The sequence below is a fragment of the Sceloporus occidentalis genome, unplaced genomic scaffold, assembly GCF_023333645.1.
Source record: "Sceloporus occidentalis isolate IW3139 unplaced genomic scaffold, rSceOcc1.0.p SCAF_2, whole genome shotgun sequence".
NCBI classification, from domain to species: domain Eukaryota; kingdom Metazoa; phylum Chordata; class Lepidosauria; order Squamata; family Phrynosomatidae; genus Sceloporus; species Sceloporus occidentalis.
In genome coordinates, this window is record NW_028316982.1 from 248579259 (window position 1) to 248601554 (window position 22296).

At 40.5% G+C, this 22296-nt stretch overlaps 2 protein-coding genes across 10 annotated transcripts in view; both read right to left on the bottom strand.

The window, feature by feature from the left end:
• The window catches only part of LOC149319958 (M-phase phosphoprotein 8-like), a 31103-nt gene extending 21228 nt beyond the window's left edge, over positions 1-9875 (bottom strand). Inside the window, exons 1-5 of one of the 6 annotated variants that reach the window (XR_016280260.1) lie at positions 9565-9875; positions 9002-9157; positions 5988-7112; positions 2763-2862; positions 1090-1317 (exon numbers count right to left, since the gene is read on the bottom strand). Coding sequence is in view for 3 of the 6 variants with exons in the window: in XM_089512655.1 (XP_089368781.1) it covers positions 1090-1317; positions 2763-2862; positions 5988-7112; positions 9002-9157; positions 9565-9720 (1765 nt within the window). In the remaining 3 variants the exon portion in view is untranslated. The remainder of the gene's footprint in view (positions 1-1089; positions 1318-2762; positions 2863-5987; positions 7113-9001; positions 9158-9564) is intronic. The other 5 variants (XR_016280261.1, XR_016280262.1, XM_089512655.1 and 2 more) reach the window with 5 other exon arrangements.
• Positions 9876-15677: 5802 nt separating this feature from the next.
• Positions 15678-22296, bottom strand: part of PARP4 (poly(ADP-ribose) polymerase family member 4) — a 64784-nt gene continuing 58165 nt past the window's right edge. For 3 of the 4 annotated variants that reach the window (XM_089512663.1, XM_089512662.1, XM_089512660.1), the window contains 5 exons: positions 21153-21614; positions 20433-20558; positions 19035-19137; positions 17077-17206; positions 15678-16622 (listed from right to left, as the gene is read on the bottom strand). In XM_089512663.1, coding sequence (XP_089368789.1) covers positions 16451-16622; positions 17077-17206; positions 19035-19137; positions 20433-20558; positions 21153-21614 — 993 coding nt within the window. In that variant the 3' untranslated portion in view covers positions 15678-16450. The remainder of the gene's footprint in view (positions 16623-17076; positions 17207-19034; positions 19138-20432; positions 20559-21152; positions 21615-22296) is intronic. The other variant, XM_089512661.1, reaches the window with a different exon arrangement.

The window sequence follows — 22296 nt, forward strand, 5'->3', positions numbered from 1 at the left end:
GGAATCTGTAGGAAAGGCAGTATATAAATGAAATATTAAGATAATTTATGGATAAAGAGAAAACAGTTTATGTACTGTGAAACAAAAATGAAGATATAAGGATCATTCCTGAAATATTTTATTTCTTTGATTTATATCCCACTGTTCTTCCATACAGCGAACAAGGCAGCTAACCATATAGTTTAAAAACCAAGTTACCAAGTTATAGTAATATACAAGATAATATAACATCACTACATCTGAGGAAGTAGACCAAATTTATGAAAGCTTATGCTACAACCTCTTCTACACAGTTTCAAAGGTACAAGATCCCTTTGCATACTGATATTCCAGACTAACATGGCTATGTCTCTGAATTCTGTTGTTGATGTGTGCCTTCCAGATTGTTTCCAAATTATGGTGATCCCCTAAGGTGACACTATCACCTTAAGTAGAAGGCAGTAGGAAAAGAGGAAGACCACATTTCAGATGGATAGACTCAATTAAAGAAGCCACAGTTCTGACTCTGCACAACCTGGACAGGGTTGATGATGATAGGGTGACTTGAAGATCTCTTATTCATAGGGTCATCCTAAATCAAAATCAACTTGACAGCAGTTAACAATAACAACAAACCTCGCATCAAATTTTGTACTTCTGAACAGAAATAAACTAGGAGTTGGTGCAGATGGGGCACTGGTGTAATTAGACTACAATAGAACCGATAGAACCGAAAAGTAAAACAAATCAGGAATCACAATAAGATTTCAAATTTATGTTGCTTTGCAGACAGTCCCATAATGAGAAAACTTATAATTGCAGACCTGCCAACACCACTTTTTCATTAAGCAAATAATAGTAACAAAAGCAAGTAGAATCTCTAGGATACTAGGTTGCCTGGCTTAAGTTGTATATTTTACATCTATCAATTACAGATTTTTTTTCAAGGTTCCAGAATGGCCTCAATAGCAAATGTGGTGCAGAAAAGCCAACAACATCTGTTTTGTTCTGGAAAAGAATGGGCTACAAGTGTGTGGGCTGGCCCCTGCTTTCAGCAAAGAGATCAAACTCAACTAGCCTTTTGTCTTTAATGCCACACTTTCAACTTACCCGAAGTCTCCTCAGTCACATCACGGTCACCTTCTGCTGCAATATAAGCCCAGGTATCTGTCTCATCTCTTGTGCTCCTGCTATATAACTGTCGGTCTTTTGCTCTGAATTCATCTATGGATCTGTAGTCATGTCCTGCCTCTTCTTTTTTTCTATTGTCCAAGTATTCACTTTTTTCTTCTGAAGAGATGCTAAATACATCAAATGCACTCTTGATCTCTTTTAAACCTAGAACAGTTAACAGGATTATTATGAACTGTATATTGTTACCTAACATAATACTTAATGTAAGAAAATTATACAAACTGTTTCATCAAAAAGCATACACTACTTTTCATTTACATTCTAGAAGACTTAATACACTCTTTGAAATGCTATTTTTCACAATCAAGACATTTTGGCAGTTTTCATTTTTGTTCAATGATAGTAGACACACCTGCATTTGTAGAGTTCAAAAAGCTTATGGAATTCTTTAAAAACAACTGGAGGAAGCTAGAGAATCAGCACCCATAAGAACAGGACAGTGCTACTGTGTCAGATAAAAGGCCTGTCTACATCAGATAAAAGGTCTATCTAGTGCCAGATGTTCTAACAGTAGAAAATCAAAATGCCCATGGGAAGCCGCTAATAGATAAAATGTGAGTGCAACAGCACCCACCCATTATTGTTTCCCAGTAACAGGTAATGAGAAGCAAATTATCTCTGACACTGAGGGCAACATATAGCCATCATGACTAACTGTGCTGTTGTTCATGTCATTTCTGACTTGTGGAGACCCTGTCACAAGATTTTCTTAGCAATTTTTTTTCAGATGGGGTTTGCCTTTGCCTTCCTCTGAGACTGAAAGAGTGTTACTTGGGTCATCCAATGGATTTCCATGAGCCCTAATCTTCAGAGTTGTTCTTCCAATGCTCAAACCACCACACCACACTGACTCTCATGATGACTAGTAGCCATTGATAATGTTATTTCCTGCTTGCAAAAAAAATTAGATCCATGTATTTGTCAAAGCAGAAATATAACACCATTTGCCTAAACATTTTATTTGAGAACATGGTCTGTGTAGTCCACTTTCTTCCATTTGGAAATTTGGCTCAAATATCTGTATGTGACAGCCGTGTGTGTGTGTGTGTGTGTGTGTGTAAGAGTGTTTCTGATTTTTATGAGAAAAATGCACAATCTGGAGTCACAGCAGTATTGCTCATGGATAACCTGAAATGTATTCTTAGCAGAAGCAATTTATTGAAGATGAGTCCCATGTTAAACAGAACCTGTTCCTAACCTTTATAAACAGGCAGATAGAGACATCTTCTTACATCTTGTCAAAACAAGAACTGTGCTGAATGCTCTTAATATAAATAAAGTCTAGGTCTCCTTAATCATTTACAGCATCATTGCTATTAATTTAGTAATATGCACACCCATTCTCCCTCAAGTTTTTTTCTCATTAAAAGAGTTCCCTAACAGGCATCATTTGTGGCTGAAAGACTGCCGCTAGGAAGAAGAGGAAGAGAACTCCCAATATGCTAACCTTGCATGAGCCCAGATCTGATTCCAACCCACCTGACTTGAACAAAATGTGGATGAAATCAACATGGTTGCAATACACAAACCAGATAGATTTTTTTCCTTTAATTTAAATGCTTTTATAACCTTAAGAATTTCATGCTTACTTTTGAATCCCTTCTGTTCTTTTTTGACCTTTTCTTCCTTTTCAGATTCAAGTCTTTTCTGAAGTTTCTCTTTTCCTTCACCTTTTTTAATTTCTTTTTCCTGGGAAAAAACAGTTTAAATATAAAAACAGTGTTCTGAACTATATGACATGGGAATAGCATTCTGTTATAACACTAAAATCCATTATTTTAAAATCAATTTTTGTAATTGATACACTGATATGTGTATTTTTTGACTCCTGTTCCTATTCTTTGTAGTAATGTTTTAACTTTTATATTGTAATTTAATTTGTATTGTAAATGCTATTGTAACTGTTTTTAACATTTGTAAGCCGCCTTGATCATTTTTTTGGAAAGGCGGGGTATAAATAAAATTTATTATTATTATTATTATTAAATAGATTTATACTGTTATCGTGACTGAATTGTTTGCCGTTCATCCTCTGAAACTGAAAACAGTATTCTTTAACGATAAACTAAATTTTAATTTGGCAGCATACTGACCCCTCCTATGGCCTCAACTTTTCTCCTGTAATATCATCCTCTTTTCAACTTAATGAAAAAAACATTCATTTGATAAACTGGAAATGAGAACGTGCAGAAAGAAAAAGAGACAGGCAACCTCAGCTGCATCCACACGACATAAATAATCTAGTTTGACTCCACTTTAATCACCATGGCTCAATGCTATGAATTCTTGGGTCCGCCTTGGGTCCCAACTTGGAAGAAAAGGAGGATAAAAATAAAATAAATAAATAAATTCTGGGAATTGTAGTTTGTGGCGCTCTCTGACAGAGAAGGTTAAATGTTTCACAAAAGAGTTCCATAGTATTGAGCCATGATAGTTAAAGTGGTGTCAAACTGGATTATTTTTGCAGTGCAACTGCAGCCTTCTTTTTTACTCTCCCCTTCTCTTCTGCAAATTATTCCTCTCCTATTGCTTTGCAGCAGAAAAGCAACAGATGGGATTTTCAAGCTGCATCCACACTAGAGAAATAATCTGGTTTGACACCATGTTAACTGCCTTGGCTCAATGCTATTGAATTCTGGGAATTGTAGATGGTTGCAGCAGCAGAACTCCAGTGCCACAACAAACTACAGTTCCCAAAATTCCACAGCATTGAGCTATGGCAATTAAAGTGGTGTTAAACCAGATTATTTCTGCAGTGCAGATGTAGCCTCAGCCTCTTGTTAATAAGCAATGTATACATCTATCCAAAGACTGAGACAAAGCAAAGCAGAAAATGCACACATCTCAAACATTTAAGTAATATACATCACTTTCTTCTGTCAGCAGCAGCTATGGGGAAGTTTGGGCAACTAGATGGGGTCACGCTCTCCACAAAGGACTGTGTTCGCAGTCTGGGGGTGCTCCTAGATCCGTCGCTTCACATGAGAAATCAGGTGAATGCAACAATCAGGAGCAACTGTTATCAGCTCCGGCTGATATGCCAGCTGCACCCTTTCCTGGAAGAAAAGGAACTAGCAAATGTTGTACATTCACTGGTAACTTCACGACTTGATTTCTGTAATGCGCTCTACATGGGGCTACCCTTGTGCCTAGTCTGGAAACTTCAACTAGTGCAAAATATAGCAGCCAGGCTAGTCGCCGGAAAAACTAGGAGTGACTGAATAACACCCGTTCTAAAATCTCTTCACTGGCTGTCCATTAGTTTCTGGGCACAGTACAAGGTGTTGGTTATAACCTTTAAAGCCCTACATGGCTTGGGCCCAACCTATTTCAGGGATCGCCTGCTCCCATATAAACCGCCCTGCACCCTCAGGTCCTCTGGGAGGAATCTATTGCAGCCTTTAAAAACCAGACTAACTGCTACCTCCCAGAGGGCCTTCTCTGCAATTGCTCCCAAACTATGGAACGGTCTGCCGGACAAGATCTGTCAAATTGCCAGCTTAGACAGCTTTAAAAAAGCTGTCAAGATGGATCTCTTCTGGAAGGCCTTTCATGAATAAAAGTGCCCGGCCACAGAATGACTGCCCCCCACATCATGTATTAGCCCACCGCTCTGTCCTCATCATACTGCATATATTTTCTTTCTTTTTAATTCTGTTTTAATAGATATTTTAATTGTAATATGTTTTAATCCCGTTTTAAGGGGGGGAATTTGGGACACAATGTTGTAAATGTGGATTTTAATATGTTGTGAGCGGCTTTGATTGTCCAGTTACAGTAAAGCGGGATACAAATGAAAGTTTGATTTATTATTATTGTTTATTGGATTTCCCCTAATTTGCAAACAGAAGCTTCAGAAAAATAATTTTGTCAGAACTGTGAAAAGGGGGGGGGGGGGGGAGATGGAGAATTTTAAACTTTACCTCCATGATCCTGAGGCTACTCTTGCTTACTCTGCCCTGCTATTGACATACCAAGAACATACGGGTCATTTTTGTGGGTTTTTCAGGCTATGTGGCCATGTTCTATAAGAGTTTATTCCTGATGTTTCGCCAGCATCTGTGGCTGGCACCTTCAGAGAATGAAAATGTCAGGAATAAACTCTTCTAGAACATGGCCACATAGCCTGAAAAACCCACAAAAAACTGTGGATGCCAGCCATGAAAGCCTTCAATTTCACAACATACAGGTCGTTGATATTAATTTTTATGTTTGCTCCTAAAACTCAGGAGGAGAACAAAGTAAGTCACATGAAGATGTACTGAGCCAAAAATACCTCACAAAACAAAAAACACCAAAGGGTCAAGCAGAGGAGAATGGGGTGACAGATGTCGCAGCCAGATTGCCCTCACATCCAAAGTAGAGGAGAAGAGATATCTAGAACAGACAACAGGATAAGATACTGAAACTTTATGTCAGGGGTAGGCAACCCTTTTGATCCGGGGGCCGGGTTGCTGTCCCTCAGACAACTGGGGGGCCGAAGCCAAATAAATAAATAAATAAATAAATAATTTTTTAAAAATTAAATAAATAAATAAACCGGGACAAATGAAGGACAAAATTTTCAAATGGAGGGCACTTTTTAAATAAAAAATGGAGGTCACGTGAAAAAATTTGCTGATTTTTAAAAAAATGTTAAGATAAATGCATGTTTCTGAGGCTTCTATAGACAATTGCCCCACCATGCCCCTCGCGCGAGACGCCAAAGGCCCCGGCGGCAGGACCGGGCTGGGGCCGGTCCCAAGGCCTCGCCGGGCCGCATCCGGCCCACGGGCCACAAGTTGCCTACCCCTGCTTTATGTCATGTAAATTACCTTAGACAATGTGTTTCTTTCTCTGGAGACATCCTCAGCACTCAGATCACTTTTAGAAAGATTCTTCTTGCTGCCAATGGTTCCTCCTCTACTGTAGTCAGAATCTAGTTTAAATTTTTCAAACAGGCTCTCTGCTACGGATTGCAGAGTAGGCCTCTCTTTCATTTTCTCCTCACCAACTCTCCAATTTGTAGTTTTATCTTTGCCTTCAGCAACAGTTGACTTTTGAAGCACATCCTTGGCATAGGACTGTCCCAATTTAGCCTCTTTGCTTTTCAGTTTTGCATTATTGCTTACTTCCCCGGTGGAATCAGTTGATTTTCGCCCTCTCTCATCGGGGGATATTTTCAAACTTTTTTGCACAGGGGTAGGTGTTGTTGGTCTCTTACTGTCCGGCTCAGCAGCAGCTTTTGCTTTCTCTGGAACCTTATGCTTTCTATGTGTGCTTTTCTTTTCCAGATACTTGTCAACTTTTCTACTATCTTCACGCTCTTCAGATTTTTTGTGTTTCTTCTTTTTTCTCTTAACTTTTGCTTCACAGCTATCATCTGTGCTTGATGAACTGTCTGGTTGCTGAACTGAAACCCAAGGCGTCCTTTCCTCTTCTAATTCTTCTTTTTCAGGACACGTGTTATGTTTTTCAGCACTGCTGTCTGAGTCTAAATCATCAATATCAGCAGCTTGAGAAAAAGAGTCCTCCAATGGGCTGGATTCCAGATCTAAATGAGGACTGTGTTTTCCTTTTGGCATACTTTTATTCTTAGACTCCTCTTTTAATTTTTTCTTCCCTTCTTTGACTTCTGCTTTCTTTTTAGTGGTTTCTTTTACATCCTCCCTCCTCTGCTTTTTGGACTCTTTCACATCTTCCCTTGATTCTGAAGTCCTTTTTTTCGGTTTTGAATCCGAAGCCAAACTATCACAGGAATTTTCACATTCCAGTCCAGGTCTATCTTTTCCTTTTGCTGATTTAGATTTTTTCTTTTGCATCTCATCCTGGCTTTTGTCCTCCTTCTCTTTATGTTTTTTCTTTTTCTTCTTTGGAGATTGATCTCCTTTTGAATCACTTTGCCAGTCACTTTCTGCTTCAGAATCTGCTTCAAAAAGATCATGATTTAAAGGCAGCTTCTAGAGAAAGAAAGAAAAAAAAAAGGGACTGCTTAAATGATCTAGTGTTTAAATTGAATATTTAAATCTGGATTAAAAGAAGACTACAGGAACATTAGCATTTTAAACCTAACAGAGACCCAAAACAGATGGGCTGGAAAAAACCACGCCAGAGCCACACTGGCGCTATTTGCACTGGGGCTGCAGTGACTGCACATGTCCAGCCTCGATCTGGGCCACCACCACAGTCTTGAACCAGGCCGCCAAAAAGGAGTGGATTTCTCCACTCCTTTTTGGCCTGGTTCTCGGGAGACACAATGTTGGCATGGTTTCCTGTTGTGTTTGGGGCATGAGTCATCTAAAGGCTATGCCCTGAATGCAGCGGGAAACCACGTCATTTGGCCCATCTGTTTCGGGCCATAGTTGCACTTGTTTGCTTGTTACCTTGCATTACTGTATTAAGCATTTTGTTTATGTATTCCTCTCATGGTTTTCAAACTTATTTTCTGTAACCAGCCATGGAACAAAAGCTAACGTTTGACAACAATCTCTGTTTCAAAGTGCTTGCCGTTAGACTTGGATGGTTGGCATTCAAGGAACAAGAGTTCAAATTCCACCCACTCAAACCTGTACAGAATTAGTTGCATCGTTATTTAGTCTGAAACTGTCAATTCCTCAAAACTGTTAAACATGCTTAACCGGTTCAGAATGACTTCATTTTAAAATTTTTTTAAATAAAAGTAAATAATTTTTTAAAATTTAAAGAATTTACAATCAGCTTTCCAAAATGCATTATTTATTTTCTTATGCTAGGATATAAAGTGTAATAAAAACCAATTAAGACAATCAACATCAAAACAAGTGAGAAGAGTGATAAAGAAACAGTAGTAATGTTATTTCAAGACAGCCATTACCATGACATCTTTAAAAAAACCTATAAAGCACCAAAAATAAAACCATTAACTTACCTGTTAATTAAAAACAGAGGGAAATTGGGGGAGGGGCACATGATTCCCACCCCTAATGTGAAAACTGAAGATTGCTTATATTGTGGTGGTAAGATATTGACCTGAGAGGGAGTTCACCAGGCAGGTCCAGCTCCATCAGGACTAGCCTGGAAGAAGGAAGAGCCCTCCCTCCAATTCATCTGCCTTGGTCCAGGCCTCAGAGGGAGAGAAGATCCACTGGACCTCATCCCCTTTCCCTCCATCATTCCCTTCTCCTTTTGTTTCGTGTCTTTTAGATTGTAAGCCTGAGGGCAGGGAACTGTCTGATTAAAAATAATATTGTAAGCCGCCCTGAGAGCCATTAGGGCTGAAGGGCGGGATATAAATACCTAAATAAATAAATATTATTCTATCTGAAGATTCACAGACAGACACACAAAAATATATACCAGCAGAATTTTCAAGGGATTAATGCTTAGCAATTTAGCACAGTTTAGCTAATTTGCGCATTAGTGAAATTAATTTTTAGTAAAATATAGAGCTGGGCACTGTTGAAAGATCTCGGAAAACCGAACACACAATAGGTTACCATCTTTAAGTTAAGTTTTATAATGCTCTGATATCTAGAAAGAACCTCAGTAATTAGAAAACTACTCTAGAACAGAGTTTTTATAATTCACCTAAATAAAGTGAATTGTCTCAACAACAGAATAGCAATAGGTAGCAGATTATATGTAAAGTTACTAACTGCATTTTTCATGACAAAAACCAATTATGGTAGCTTGATTAGACTTCATAATCAGCTATTTGCCTACTATAAAGAACTCCATCAAAAATTGTGGGGAGAGGCAGGGAACACAGTCTGCAACAGTGACTACTGTTAAGAGTCTAGTAACCTCTAGAACAAAGAATAGCATAGAAACTAACTTCAAAATTGATCATAGGCACTGAATTCAAACATACCTGTATCTCTTTTTTAACAGGTTTAGGCTTAGCATCCACTATTTTCTTCTGAAACTCCAGAAGTACTTCTCGGCAGTCTTCCAGATGCTCTTCTGGTTCCCAGGTGTCGTCATCAGGCGGGTAGCCTTTCCACCGCACTTTGTATAGGATTTTACCCTGACGAGGCAAAAACAAACGTGGTTTTTCAATGGGAGGATTGTTTTTAGAGGGGATGATAAATAATGATGCTGTGGATGGAGAACTTAATAGTGATACAGACAACTTTACCAAGTGTAAATATATGAGGAGAAAAAGGCTTTGAAGGGTTTGGATGCATCCACACTGGAGAAATAATCCGGTTTGGAACCGCTTTAACTCTGTCTGGCTCAAGGATATGGAATTCTGGGAGTTGGAGTTTGTTGTGGGCCCAGAGCGGAGCGGAGCTCCGCTCTGGGCCCCACAACAAACTCCAACTCCCAGAATTCCATAGCAAAGAGTGAGACAAAGAGTTAAAGCGGTTCCAAACCGGGTTATTTCTCCAGTGTGGATGCATCCATACCCATCAAAGCCCCCTCCAGACTCACGTCTTCGGTCTTCACGTCCAGGATCTTCTCCACCTCGTAGACGTCCTCCTCGTCCTCGCTGCCACCGCCGCCTCCCGCCGCTCCCTCCTCCGCCTCCAAGGGCTTCTCCTTCGCTGCCACTTCTTCCTCCTCAGAGCCGCTCATGGCCGCCGCCATTTTGTGTCCCTAGTTGCAAACGGTAAAGATGTTTATTAGCGGGCTGCGACATCCGTTCGGCCCCGCCCCCTTCACGGGCTATAAAGACTACGCCGCCAATCAGCGCCTGCCAATCCAAGGAGACGCCCAATAGGATGGAGACTTTGGAATGAACCAATCAGAGAGCGACGGGGAGTTTGATGGGGCTGAGCTGCAAGCCGGAAGTGGGCGGCAGACGCTTAGAGGACGAGCTCCTTGAAACTTCCGGTTTGAGGGAAGTTAAGGGAGCCTTGGTGGTGCAGTGGTTGAACGCTAGTACTGCAGCCACAAGGTTGTGACTTTGATCCTTCTAAGGCCCATTGAGCCTTGCATCCTTTCGTAGGTCGTTAAAATGAGTACCCAGCTTGTTGGGGGCAATTGGGTTACACATTGTAAACCGCTTAGGGAGTGCTAGTTCACTGATAAATAATAATAATAATAATAGCAGCAACCAACAGTAATGTCTTCTCCTGATCCAGGATCCTCCTCCTGAAGGATCAAGGCGGCTTACAAAATAATTTTATTTTATTTTATTTTATTTATATGCCACCTCTCTCGCAGGATCGAGGCGGCTTACAATATAAGATACAGTACAGCATAAAATACAATACATTAAAATAAATTCTATTAATTCTCTCCCCCCACCCCCAACTATACTATAACAAAATGTCATAAACAATTAAAACAGGTAAGTGGTATAGAAATGTACATATTGTTGCTACTGAGGGAACAATTTGGGTCTGCCATCCATAAACCCTCAGAGCAGAACGGAGTGTTTCTGAGATAAATCAGCGCTGGTTGTGTGCATATTGTTAGTATTGAACAAAACGTTTACTGAAAGACCATAGAACTGGAAGAGACCCCAACAGTGTTGCCAACAAGCCTGGAAGATAATTCCCGGAAATGTTTGTCCAAAACCCGCTGAATCCCCCCAGATCACACGGAATATTCAGCCACAATTCCCGGAAAATTCCCATAATGTTAAAATGGTGGATGTTTTGCAAATAAACGTAAACATAATTGAATAAAAACAATTGTAACTTATTTCAACTCTCAAAATCACCATTGAACCAAACAAAGGCCTGTTACAGACTGCCAAAATAAAGCTGCTTCGGGTCTCTTTGGAGGTATGCTGTTTAAATGATGCGTGCATCCTAAAAATCCGGAAGCTGCACCAAAGCTGCACTACAGTGCTTAGGAATGGAGTGTGGCTTTAGTGCGACCTCCGGACTCTTAGGACCCATGCATCATTTAAATAGCATACCTCCAAAGAGACCTGAAGCAGCTTTATTTTGGCAGTCTGTAACAGGCCAAAGAATCTTTCAGTCCTTTTAAGATATTTATTTTGACATGAAGGGGGTTCAGGAAGCTTTGTGCCAAATAGAAATGTGTTCGGCTGCAACTGCACTGCAGAAATAAATCCAGTTTGACACCCTTTTAATTGCCATGGCTCAGTGCTAGGGAATCCTGGGAATTCTAGTTTTCGGAGACATTTAACCTTCTCTCTCAGCAAACTCTGGTGTGACAACAAACTACAATTCCCAGGATTTCATAGCACTGGGCCATGGCAGTAAAAACGGTATGAAACTGGGTTGTCTCTGGAGTCTGGAGTGAACATGCAGCCTGAGTTGGGTACAAGACACGCTGCAGAAATAATCCAGTTTGAGACTGCTTTAACTGCCCTGGCTCAGTGCTAGGGAACCCTGGGAAGTGTAGTTTTGTGAGACATTGAGCCTTCTTTATCAAAAAGAGCTCTGGTGCCACAACAAACTACAATTCCCAGGATTCCCTAGCACTGAGCCAGGAGAGTTAAAGCGGTCACCAACTGGATTATTTCTGCAGTGTTTTGGACCTTCGTTATTAAAAATGCTCAAGTTCCAATCCATACTGCAGAAATAATCCAGTTTGAGACCGCTTTAACTGCCCTGGCTCAGTGCTAGGGAACCCTGGGAATTGTAGTTTTGTGAGAAAGAGCTCTGGTGCCACAATGAACTACAATTCCCATGCATCTGAGGAAATACGCTTAAGTCTAGGAAAGCTCATGCTGCCAACTTTTCTTTCAGTGAGACTCAAAGGTGCTACAAGATCTCTCTATCATCATCACCATTATTATCATTATTAAATCCAAATGCAGCTGAAGAACTGGACTTAAATTGGCAACACTGATATCCTGTAGACTCATTCTCTGGGGCTGTGATCTGGAAGCGTGCAGGCAATTCCCTTGTCAAACCAGGGAATCCTGGGAATTGTAGTTTGTTGTGACATGTTGAGACACTGCTTTTACCGGCAGCCAGGGCTCCATGCATGAAATTCTGGGCTTGGTGGTTTGTTCTGCCCAGAATCCCATCATCGCAGGGAGCCTTGCAGTTAGAAGCAGTGCCAAACTGGATTATTTCTGCAGTATGGATGGCAATGGAAAAGAGAACGAAAAAGAGAGTCACAAAACAAAATTCTGGGAAGACAGGGCAGGGATGCCAACTTACCAGGTGCTCTGCCCATGCTCAGAGGCATATTTAATCACTAACACACGCACGCACACACACACTCAGGGACATCACATTCACATCACACAACCCAAATGGTCCACCTCACAGTACAACAACGACCCTGAGAGGTAGGCTTGGGGCACTCTGCCCAAGCTCAGGAATTCAGAAATTCAAATGTCACTCTCAGGCACACACAGAAGTCCACAACATCAAGCCATGATACCATGATCAAGTTTTGCCTTTGTGTGCCTTAAAACTTATTTCTTACTTGGAAATCCAAGGCAATTGGGATTAAGCCAGCCCAGATCCCTCACTCCCTGCCTCTCTCTCTCCAGCACTGCAGCCACTTTGCTTTCCCCTGGAGCCTGAGAATGCCTGTCCTCTCTCTGATTGGCTGAACTATTCCTCCAAACAGTTGGGGTTGGTTGAGGGGCTTGCTCCCTCCTGGCTCTCAGAGGGAGTCATTAGAGAGAGAGAGAGAGAGTTTTTTCTCCAGCCCTCTTGGCTGAAAACTGTTACACTCCAAAGGGTTGGTGGCTCTGCAGCAGTCTGGAGCTGAAATGGGCCAAAGTCGCAGAAAAGGCACTGAAACAGAGCCAGGCGCCAAAATCACACGAAAAGCTCTGAAAAGTCCCCATTTTCGCGTGAAAGTCGCGAAATTGGCAACACTGGACCCCAAGGGCCATCCAGTCCAAACAGGAAGACGCAAAGCACTCTCCACAGATGGCCATGTGTTTAAAAACCTCCAGATAAGGAGACTCCATTATGCTTAGGGAACTGGGTATGTTTAGCCTAGAAAAGAGACGGTTAAGAGGTGCTATGAGAGCCCTGTTTAACCATTTGAAGGGGTGTCATACTGAGGATGCAACAAGCTTGTTTTCCGATGCTCCTGAGACTAGGACTAGGACCCGGAACAGTGGATGCAAGGTGAAGTCAAAGTTCTCTGAAGATGCCAGCCACAGATGCAGGCAAAACGTCAGGAATAAACTCTTCTAGAACATGGTCATATAGCCTGAAACCCCCACAAAAAGCAATGGATGAAAACTACAGGGAAAGAGATTCCACCTCAACATTAGGAGGAACTTCCTGACAGTAAGGGCTGTTCGACAGTGGAACAAACTCCTTCTTCAGAGTGTAGTGGAGTCTCCTTCCTTGGAGGTCTTTAAACAAGTTGGATGGCTATCTGTCGGGGATACTTTGATTGTGAGTTCCTGCATGGCAAGGGGTTGGGACTGGATGGCTCTTGCGGTCTCTTCCTACTCAAGGATTCTATGATTCAACTCCAAGGTAACATACCCCACATAGCTCTTACTGTCAGGAAATTCTTACTAATGTTGAGGTGGAATCTCTTTTCTTGTAGTTTCCATCCACTGCCTGCTCTTTTTTGTGTGTGGTGTAAGAACCTATTCCTGTTCTTTCCAAGCTATTTTCTGCCTCTGATATATTTTTTGTCTGTAGAGAGATCTTGCAGCACCTTTGAAAGTAACTGAAAAGAAGTTGGCAGCATGAGCTTTCTTAGGCTTATGTCTACCTCCTCAGATGCATTTGGTTCAAGTTAGTCTCAAAGCTGTTACAAGAGCTCTCTATATACCGATTCTACAGAGTAACACGGCTATATATTTGATTTCTATCATATTTTCTGTTAAAGAAACAATGTCAAGGACCACATCTACTTCATTAATGGCAGTAAAGCTGTATTTGAAAAACTAGGGTGGTGTGTGTAAGTGGGTGGGAGGTATGTGTGTTTTTACCTGTCGGTGAATAAGGGAAGTTGTACAGTTGGCTCTTCTTATACACGGATTTTTTATACATGGATTCAAGCATCCATGGTTTGAAAATATTCAAAAAAAAGTAAATTTCAAACATGAAACCTTGATTTTCCATTTTTTATAAGGAACACCATTTTGCTATGTCATTATATTTGAGACTTGAGCACCCACGGATTTTGTTATACACAGGGGATCTACGAACCAAACACCAGCGTATAACAAGGGTCCACCGTATATGCATGTGTGGGAAATGTGGACTGTTGTGTGTATGCAAGAATGTGATGGGACAGCTGTTTTCTGTTACATTCACAATTCAAAACCACACAAAGATGAATGCTTTTGCACCAGAAACACCCCATTTTAAGGGAATACACCCAAGAAAGATATAGATGGCCTTCCACATTTGCTGAAGTTAGAGGTCCAAGATCCCTGTGAAGGTGGAAAAACTCAACACTTTTTTAGTCATGCTAAAAAACCTAGCGACTGCTAGACAGAACATACCATGCAAATCCACAAATAATCAAATCCGCAAAGAAATCCAGGTCCAAAACACACTGCAGAAATAATCCAGTTTGAGACCGCTTTAACTGCCCTGGCTCAATACTAGGGAATTCTGTGAACGATAGTTTGGTGAGACAGTTAGCCTTCTCTGTCAGAGGAGTTTATCAGACAAGGGAAATTGGAAGTATAATCCAATGGCAATCCGAACGCAATCATGGGGTTTAACATTATTGCGTGATAGACTACCACCAATGGCAAGCTATTTTCAGGCAATAGGAAGTCAGTTCGAACGCAATTCGCATTCACGTAAATTCGTTGAACTAGCAAATTCACATGAATGCGTTCTGGCCCCACTTTCTTTTCATTCGAAATTAAGAGAAATTCCTCCCGTGTGATAAACTTCAGAGAGCCCAGATGCCTCAATAAACTACAATGGCGAGGATTCCTTAGCACTGAGAACCAGGGCAGTTAAAGTGGTCTCAAACTGGATTATTTCTGCAGTGTTTTTTGAACCCTAGACTTTCTGCAAAAAAAAAAAAAAAAAAAAAAAGAGATTTTGCGAGATTAGATTAAAATTTGAACCCCTCAATTTGACAAGACTGGTCTTGCCCATTCTCAGACTGCTAGTGCATGTGCTGACACACAATTTACATTAGATTGCATTATGCTTTTGCCATAAACCACAATCTCCCATTAAAATGATTATTTAATTGTTTGTTCCAGTTCAGTATTCGCTTTTTATAAAAAGGTTTATGGTAGTTAAGATACATTTATGTCCAGGTTAAATGATACTTTATTTATGGACCAGGAGAGAGGTAGCCAAACTCACAGCCTTGCACTGCCTTAATCTCAGTGTTGCTAAGAGAGATACAGTTAATGTCAAGCCAGTGTGGTGTTGTGGTTTGAGCACTGGACTACAAATGGAGACCAGGGTTCGAATGAGCCATGGAAACCCAGAGGATGGCTTTGGGCAAGTTACACTCGCTCAGCCTCCAGTCATAGTCCAACGCTCAAAGGCAAACCCCTCTGAACAAATCTTGCCAAGAAAATCCTGTTATACGTTTGCCTTAGATTCACCATAAGTCAGAAAAGACTTGAAGGCACACTATAAGAGTAAAACTGGATTTATGCCTCAATGTTAATGTTAAAAGGATGGAAAGGCATTAAGAACAAGAAGCAAGAGTATATTGAGACACTTTTATTGAATCAGATGTTTGGGCAGAAATGTGTATTTTCAAAAACCACACAGCCCATAAGCAAAAAGAAAATTAGCCAGGTTCATTAGCATGTCAAAAGAGACCAAGGTTATTAGGTTGAATATTTACTGGAGATGAATGATACTGCTGTATTTCTTGTTGAGAGAATCAAGAGATACTACCATTCAGACTATTTCTAGACTATACTGGTTCATACATTTTTTTATTCCTGCCTAGAATCTGGAATATTTTTATTTGTTTATTGCCTTTTATTACATTTCCCACTTAAAAACAACACTCAAGGCAGCTAACTTAATTGAATGTTTAAATAATAAAGCCATTAAAACAATCATAATAATATTTTAGTAACTGTTACAATTATCAAAGCGATATGAAAATATATAGATATGAAGGGGAAAAATTAAATCAGTGAAAATTTGCACATTTGTGACTATGTACAGTGGTACCCCGGGATACGAATTGCTCGCGTTACGAAATTTCCGGGGTACGAAAAAGTTAGATAGGAAAAAACTGTTCCGGGTTACGAAGATTTTTTTGGGTTACGAAATTTTTTTCGGCGCGAAATTCAAATCTGAAAGCGCGGCTAGCGGGCGGCTAGCGGCTTTCCAGCGCCTTTTCGGGTTGCGAAATTTATCGGGTTACGAACGGCGCCGCGGAACGAATTAATTTCGTAACCCGAGGTAGCACTGTATATGGAAACAGATAATGGTGCCAGGTTCTCACTAGTCAAAACTTGATATTAAACATTAGAGTAGAGAGGGGAGGTCACAGCCTCAGTTACATCAATACCCAATATTTTTTTAGTGGCAGAATCCCAGTCTTTCCCAAGTTCAAGCCGCTGGCAAATAGCTGGAAATTCTCGCTCAGTTTTTCTTGTCCAAGCAATAGCTTTCTTTACTGGATCAGATGCCCTGTAAGCAGTGCAAACAAACAAACAAAACAAGAACACTGATTAGAAAACAGCAATGTGGCCACAAAATTAAGATGGCAAAGACTTAGGGCCCGTACAGACAGGCCAAAATAAAACTGTTTCAGGTCACTTTGTAGGTATGCTGTTTAAATGACACACACATTTAAAGAGGCCAGAAGCTGTGCCAAAGCTGCGCTCTAGTCCTTAGGACTCGAGGATGGTTTTGGCGCAGCTCTTAGGATGCATGCAGCATTTAAACAGCATACCTCCAAAGTTACCTGAAGCAGCTTTATTTTGGCCTGTCTGTTCGGGCCCTTATTCTCTTGGATAAGTGAAGCTTAAATAATGGGCTTGAGGTTACAGGAGGGTAGATTTCAGCCAAGTATTAGGATAATTCCTTAACAGTCCATATTTAGAGCAGATCCACTGAAATAAACAGAACACCCAAAACATACCATGATAAAGGAGAGTCATTAAGTTTTGTTAGAGATTTGAAGATGAGACCTTCTAATTGCTTGAAACGCACAGCCTGCAGCACCAGAAGTGTGGCAATCAACTGCAACAGCTTCTCCTTTCCCTTTGGCCCTAGATGAACAGAAACAAATACTCACTCTTCATGGTACATCTTAGCAAAGTACTGTCATAATTTTTCTTGGCAAGCTTTATTCAGAGGTTTGCTTTCCCCAAGGCCACTCAGGTCCAAAACACACTACAAAAATAATCCAGTCTGAGACTGATTTAATTGACCTGACTCAATGCTAGGGAATTCTGGGAACTGTAATTTTGTGAGACATTAACCTTCTCTGTCAGAGAGCTCCGGTGTTATGATTAACTACAATTCCCAGTATTCCCTAACACTGAGCCAAGGCTGTTAAAGCAGTCTCAAACTGGATTATTTCTGCAGTGTGTTTTGGACCTCAATGAATTTCCATAGTTGAGTAAGGATTTGAACCTTGTTCTCCCAGAGTCCTTCTCCAACATTCAAACTACTACACCGTGTTGGCTCTCATGTACACCCTACCTTCTCAGGTAGTGTATATTCATTCCAGGTGTAACCCTGGGTATATCATAGGTAAGAATAAAACATAAGAAGTGCCCTACTAGACTAAACTAAAAATCCTCCTAGTTTTAAAACAATACAGCACAATTAGCCTGAATAAAAAGTTTCATAGAATGATAGAGTTTGAAGAGACCACAAGAGCCATCCAGTCCAAACCCCTGCCATGCAGGAATCCCCACAATCAAAGCATCCCCAACAGATGGCCATTCAGCTTCTGTTTAAAGACCTCCAAAGAAGGAGACTCCACCACTCTCTGAGGGAGTGTGTTCCACTGTTGAACAGCTCTTACTGTCAGGAAGTTCCTCCGAATGTTTAGGTGAAATCTCTTTTCCTGTAGCTTGCATCCATTGTTCCTTGTCTTATTCTCTGGGCCAGCAGAAAACAAGATTACACCATCCTTAATATGATACCCTTTTAAATACAGTGGGCCCTTGTTATCTGCTGGGGTTTAGTTCCAGAATGCTCCATCATGGATACCAAAATTCATGGATGTTCAAGTCCCATCAAATACAATGGACAGTAAAATGGTGTCCCTTATATAAAATGTTAAAATCAAGGTTTCTGTTTGGAATTTATATATTTTCTGAATATTTTCAAACTGTGGATGGTTGAATCTGTGGATAACAAATCCGTGGATAAGGAGGGCCTACTGTTACTTAAACAGGACTATCATATCCCTTCTTAACCTTCTCTTGTCTTCTTCAGACTAAACATACCCAGCTCCCTAAGTTGCTCCTCTTAGGGTATGTTTTGTGAGACATTCAGACCCTTCACCATTTTGGTTGCCCTCCTCTGGGAAAATGCAGGTTTGTCAACATCCTTTTTGAATTGTGGTGCCCATAACTGGATACAGTGTTCCAGGTGAGGCCTGACCAAAGCAGAACAGTGTGGTACTATTATTTCCTCAATCTAGACATTATACTTCTACTGATGCAGCCTAGAAATGCATTAGCTTTTTTAGCTGCTGCATCACACTGCTGACTCATGTGGTCTACTAGGACTCCTAGATCCCTTTCACATGCACAGTTGTCAAGTCAGGTATCCCCCATTCTATATCTGTGCATTTCATTTTTTCATCCTAAGTGTAGTACCTTACATTTCTCCTGTTGAAATTCATTTCATTAGTTTTATTAAGAAACGTGATAGACAAAAGATAATCTCATTCGCATTCTGATGTAGAAACAGAAAGTGTGCAATTATAAAGCAAATAGAATAGCAATGATAAAATGTTCTCCTTTTTGTTTTGTGACATCATTATTCATGATTGGTAAATGTGGTAGTAATTTCTGGCTCTCTTATGAGAAAGGGCATGATATGGATTGAAACAACAGCAACAGTAATATAATCGTTTACCTAGAGACTGAATCCCCTTTTTGGCCAGTGTTACATTGATTAAAAGATCGACATCAATATCCAAAAGATTCCCTAGCTCTGCTGTTAGCTGCCAAAAACCATCCTGCAAAACAAAACATTTTCCTCAGAATAAGCCAGACCAAAAAAACCTCATTTTTTCACGTTTCACTGTAAGAACCAACATCCCATTGCTTTTAATACCTTCATTTAAACACACAAGTTACATAATAATAAGTTAATTGTCTAATTAATAGATCATCATGTTGGCTCTAATTCTATCTACTTGATAGTGTAATGTTCACAATGAACGAATGGTTTGGATCCCGACTAACAGCAATTCTGAATGGCAATGCACCTGGAGGCCAACAACATGGCAGATCTCCTGCCTGATTCCTTGACCCAGTGGTTTGATTAAACAGCAGCACAAATTTCCAGTCTCCCCTCCCAACAAATGGGAATGGGAATTAGTTACATTAATTTCAGGCCTAAGAGAATGTTACTCCTTTTCTTTTCTAACAGTCCGCCTTGCTATTAGCAGTGGCAGCTTTATGGGTAGAGTAGGGGTCTCTGTGGCATACCTCTCCCCCCCCCCCCCGCCATATTTAGTGATGGAAGGCATCAGTGTTCCATCCTAACCTCATCCAAACACCAACATCAACCCTGGATGGAATTAACATGTTATCTAAACCTGGTTCTCATTGAAACCAGTGGGCTATAAATTATCCTAAGAGTATCATTCTAAGTGTGAATGCAACAGCTCACACAAGACCAGAGGGAATGCACTATGTAGCTTTAGTGATAAGCGTTTGTTTTTAATTTTTGTAAGCCTCCTCAAGTCCTAGGGTTGGGGAAGAGGCACAAAACAACTAATTAAATAAAACCGCTACTGCCCCATGTAGGTACATAGTCTTTTTTGCGGGTGTGGTTGCACTCACCTTTAAACACATGTAACTACCCTGAGACTGTAGGAACTTATATGAACCTGGGGGGAAGCAGCTACTTCAAACTGTAGTGCTTGCAAACCTATGCATTACTTAGAGATGTCTGTCATCTATCAATTTAAGGTGATACTGCAGGTTTCAAACACAATGTGTTTGAATTTAAATTGATTAATTTTAAAAACAAAGTATCCCCCAGGTACAAAATCATAGTATCCCCTCAATAAACATGCTATGTTTGGAGTATCTTCTCGTCATGGGCTGAACAGACAGTCATATCCTCTTATATTATAGAAGAAGGTGGCTACTTTTCATTAAATAAATGTTATTTGTCATAGAAATAAAAACGGTAACCTTTATTTCTGTCTGTAATACAAGAGGTTTTGGTCTCTTAGGTTTCCTCAATACCTGTTGTTAATTTTTTTCTTTTGCAACAAATATAGAAAATTGACTTTATTACCTCATTCTGGAGCTTAAAGAGCTGAGGCCAGAATATAACATTTAGTGGCTTTTGTGCATGAAGTGTTCCACGTTTTAATTTCTTTTTTAATTTTATACAAGATAAAGTCTTCTTCGGCATACAGACCTACTTGAATGAAGAACAGACAAAATTATATAGAGAATATTACTCCCCAGAACTAGTCTTCAAAAGGTGGGAGTGCTGCATAGTTACAATTAGCTCTACATTACTATAACAGCTCCACAACACAGAAATAGCAGTTTGGAAATGTTACGTTTTTGTACTACAATCCTCAGAATCCAGCTGGCAAGGTGATTAGAAATATTGGCTGGGGCTTCTGTGGGATGGAATATATAAAAAGTAACATTTTGAAATTCTGCATCACCAAGGGCAAAGGTGAAAGATTGCAGAAGTGGTTTTGTAAATAGGGAAAATTTGTTCTTTGACCGAGAGTGGGAAAAGGAGGAATCTTACTACCAGCCCCTTCTGCAATTCCTAAAATACATAACAGCAACCCTGCCTTCCTCCAAGGAGTTCACCCTATCACTTTTAGTAAAGGGTAGCTGTACTCTAAAATTACTTAGTGAGATTCATTATCTCTCAATTAATATGATGCTCAAAAAGGACAGCTACTTCTGAATGAACCTTAGTTTTTAAAGATGATTTACCATCTGCGTATACTTATAATGAGATCTAGCGTATGCAGTAGGGCAGACACACCCGGTGACAAACCTCTGAAGCTAGTTCTTCTTCATCTACCACCTCTTTCTTTTTTTGACCAGGTTCTTTCCACATTTGCAAAGCTTCCAGTTCTGAATCTTGTTTTGACACATCTGCATGGATTAGTTGCTTTCTATCATATGTAACAGCACCGGGGTGATGTAGGTTCTGATAATTTTTCAAATCCATTTGACCCTTAGGTATCATGTCAGATAGCCCCAAGCTAGACAACTGTGGGATTGCCTGTAAACCAGAAGCGTGAGTAGAACCAAATAGGGCAGTCTGTGATGTTAGTTTTTTCTGCCTAAGCAATCCTCCAGGGAAGGGTAGCAGGGGAGAAGGAGGAGGAAGGTGGCTTTCAGGTGCTTTCATCTTTACAGATGCTCCATTTGCTTGGGGTGTCTGCGGAGAGTAGGCAGAACCAAATCCAAACACTGTGGAACTTATAGGCTTGTCAGGCGGCTGTGGAATAAAAATTATTATCCTTTTAGGTTCAGACTGGACTCATAGACATTTTCTGTTTTTCTGCATTATCATTCACCACCATAGTAAAGCTGGTTAGGAATACCTCTCACAAACTCTTGACTGTATAATTATAGCACTAACAGAGTTGCATGAATCGTCAAAATTTCTGCATTAAGATACCAAGGTTGCCTGATACCCAAGTGTGAAGGAAACACAAACCCACCTTGTAGGATTTATTTTTGTCCTTCTTGTTTCTGTCTGATGGTGTTCCTCAAAAACAACACCAAATTGCAATTTGGGATTTGAAAAAATAATATTAGAAGTGGTTCAGCATGGCTAGTAAGGAGCCCTGGTGGTACAGTGGTTAAGTGCCAGTACTGCAGCCTCCCACATCCACAAGGTTGTGATTTCGATCCCAGGCAGGGCTCAGGGTCGCTTCAGCCTTGCATCCTTCAGCAGGTCGCTAAAATGAGTACCCAGCTTGTTGGGGGCAATTAGCTTATACATTGTAAACCGCTTAGGGAGTCAAGTGCACTGCTAAGCAGTATAGAAATGTACTTGCTATTGCTATGAATATCTCTCTGGTCCCTACAGCCTGGCTTGGCAGTTCAGAATAGCCCAAGGGCTAATCTTTCCAAACCCGGGACCCACTACAGATTGCACCATGCTAATTAATTAA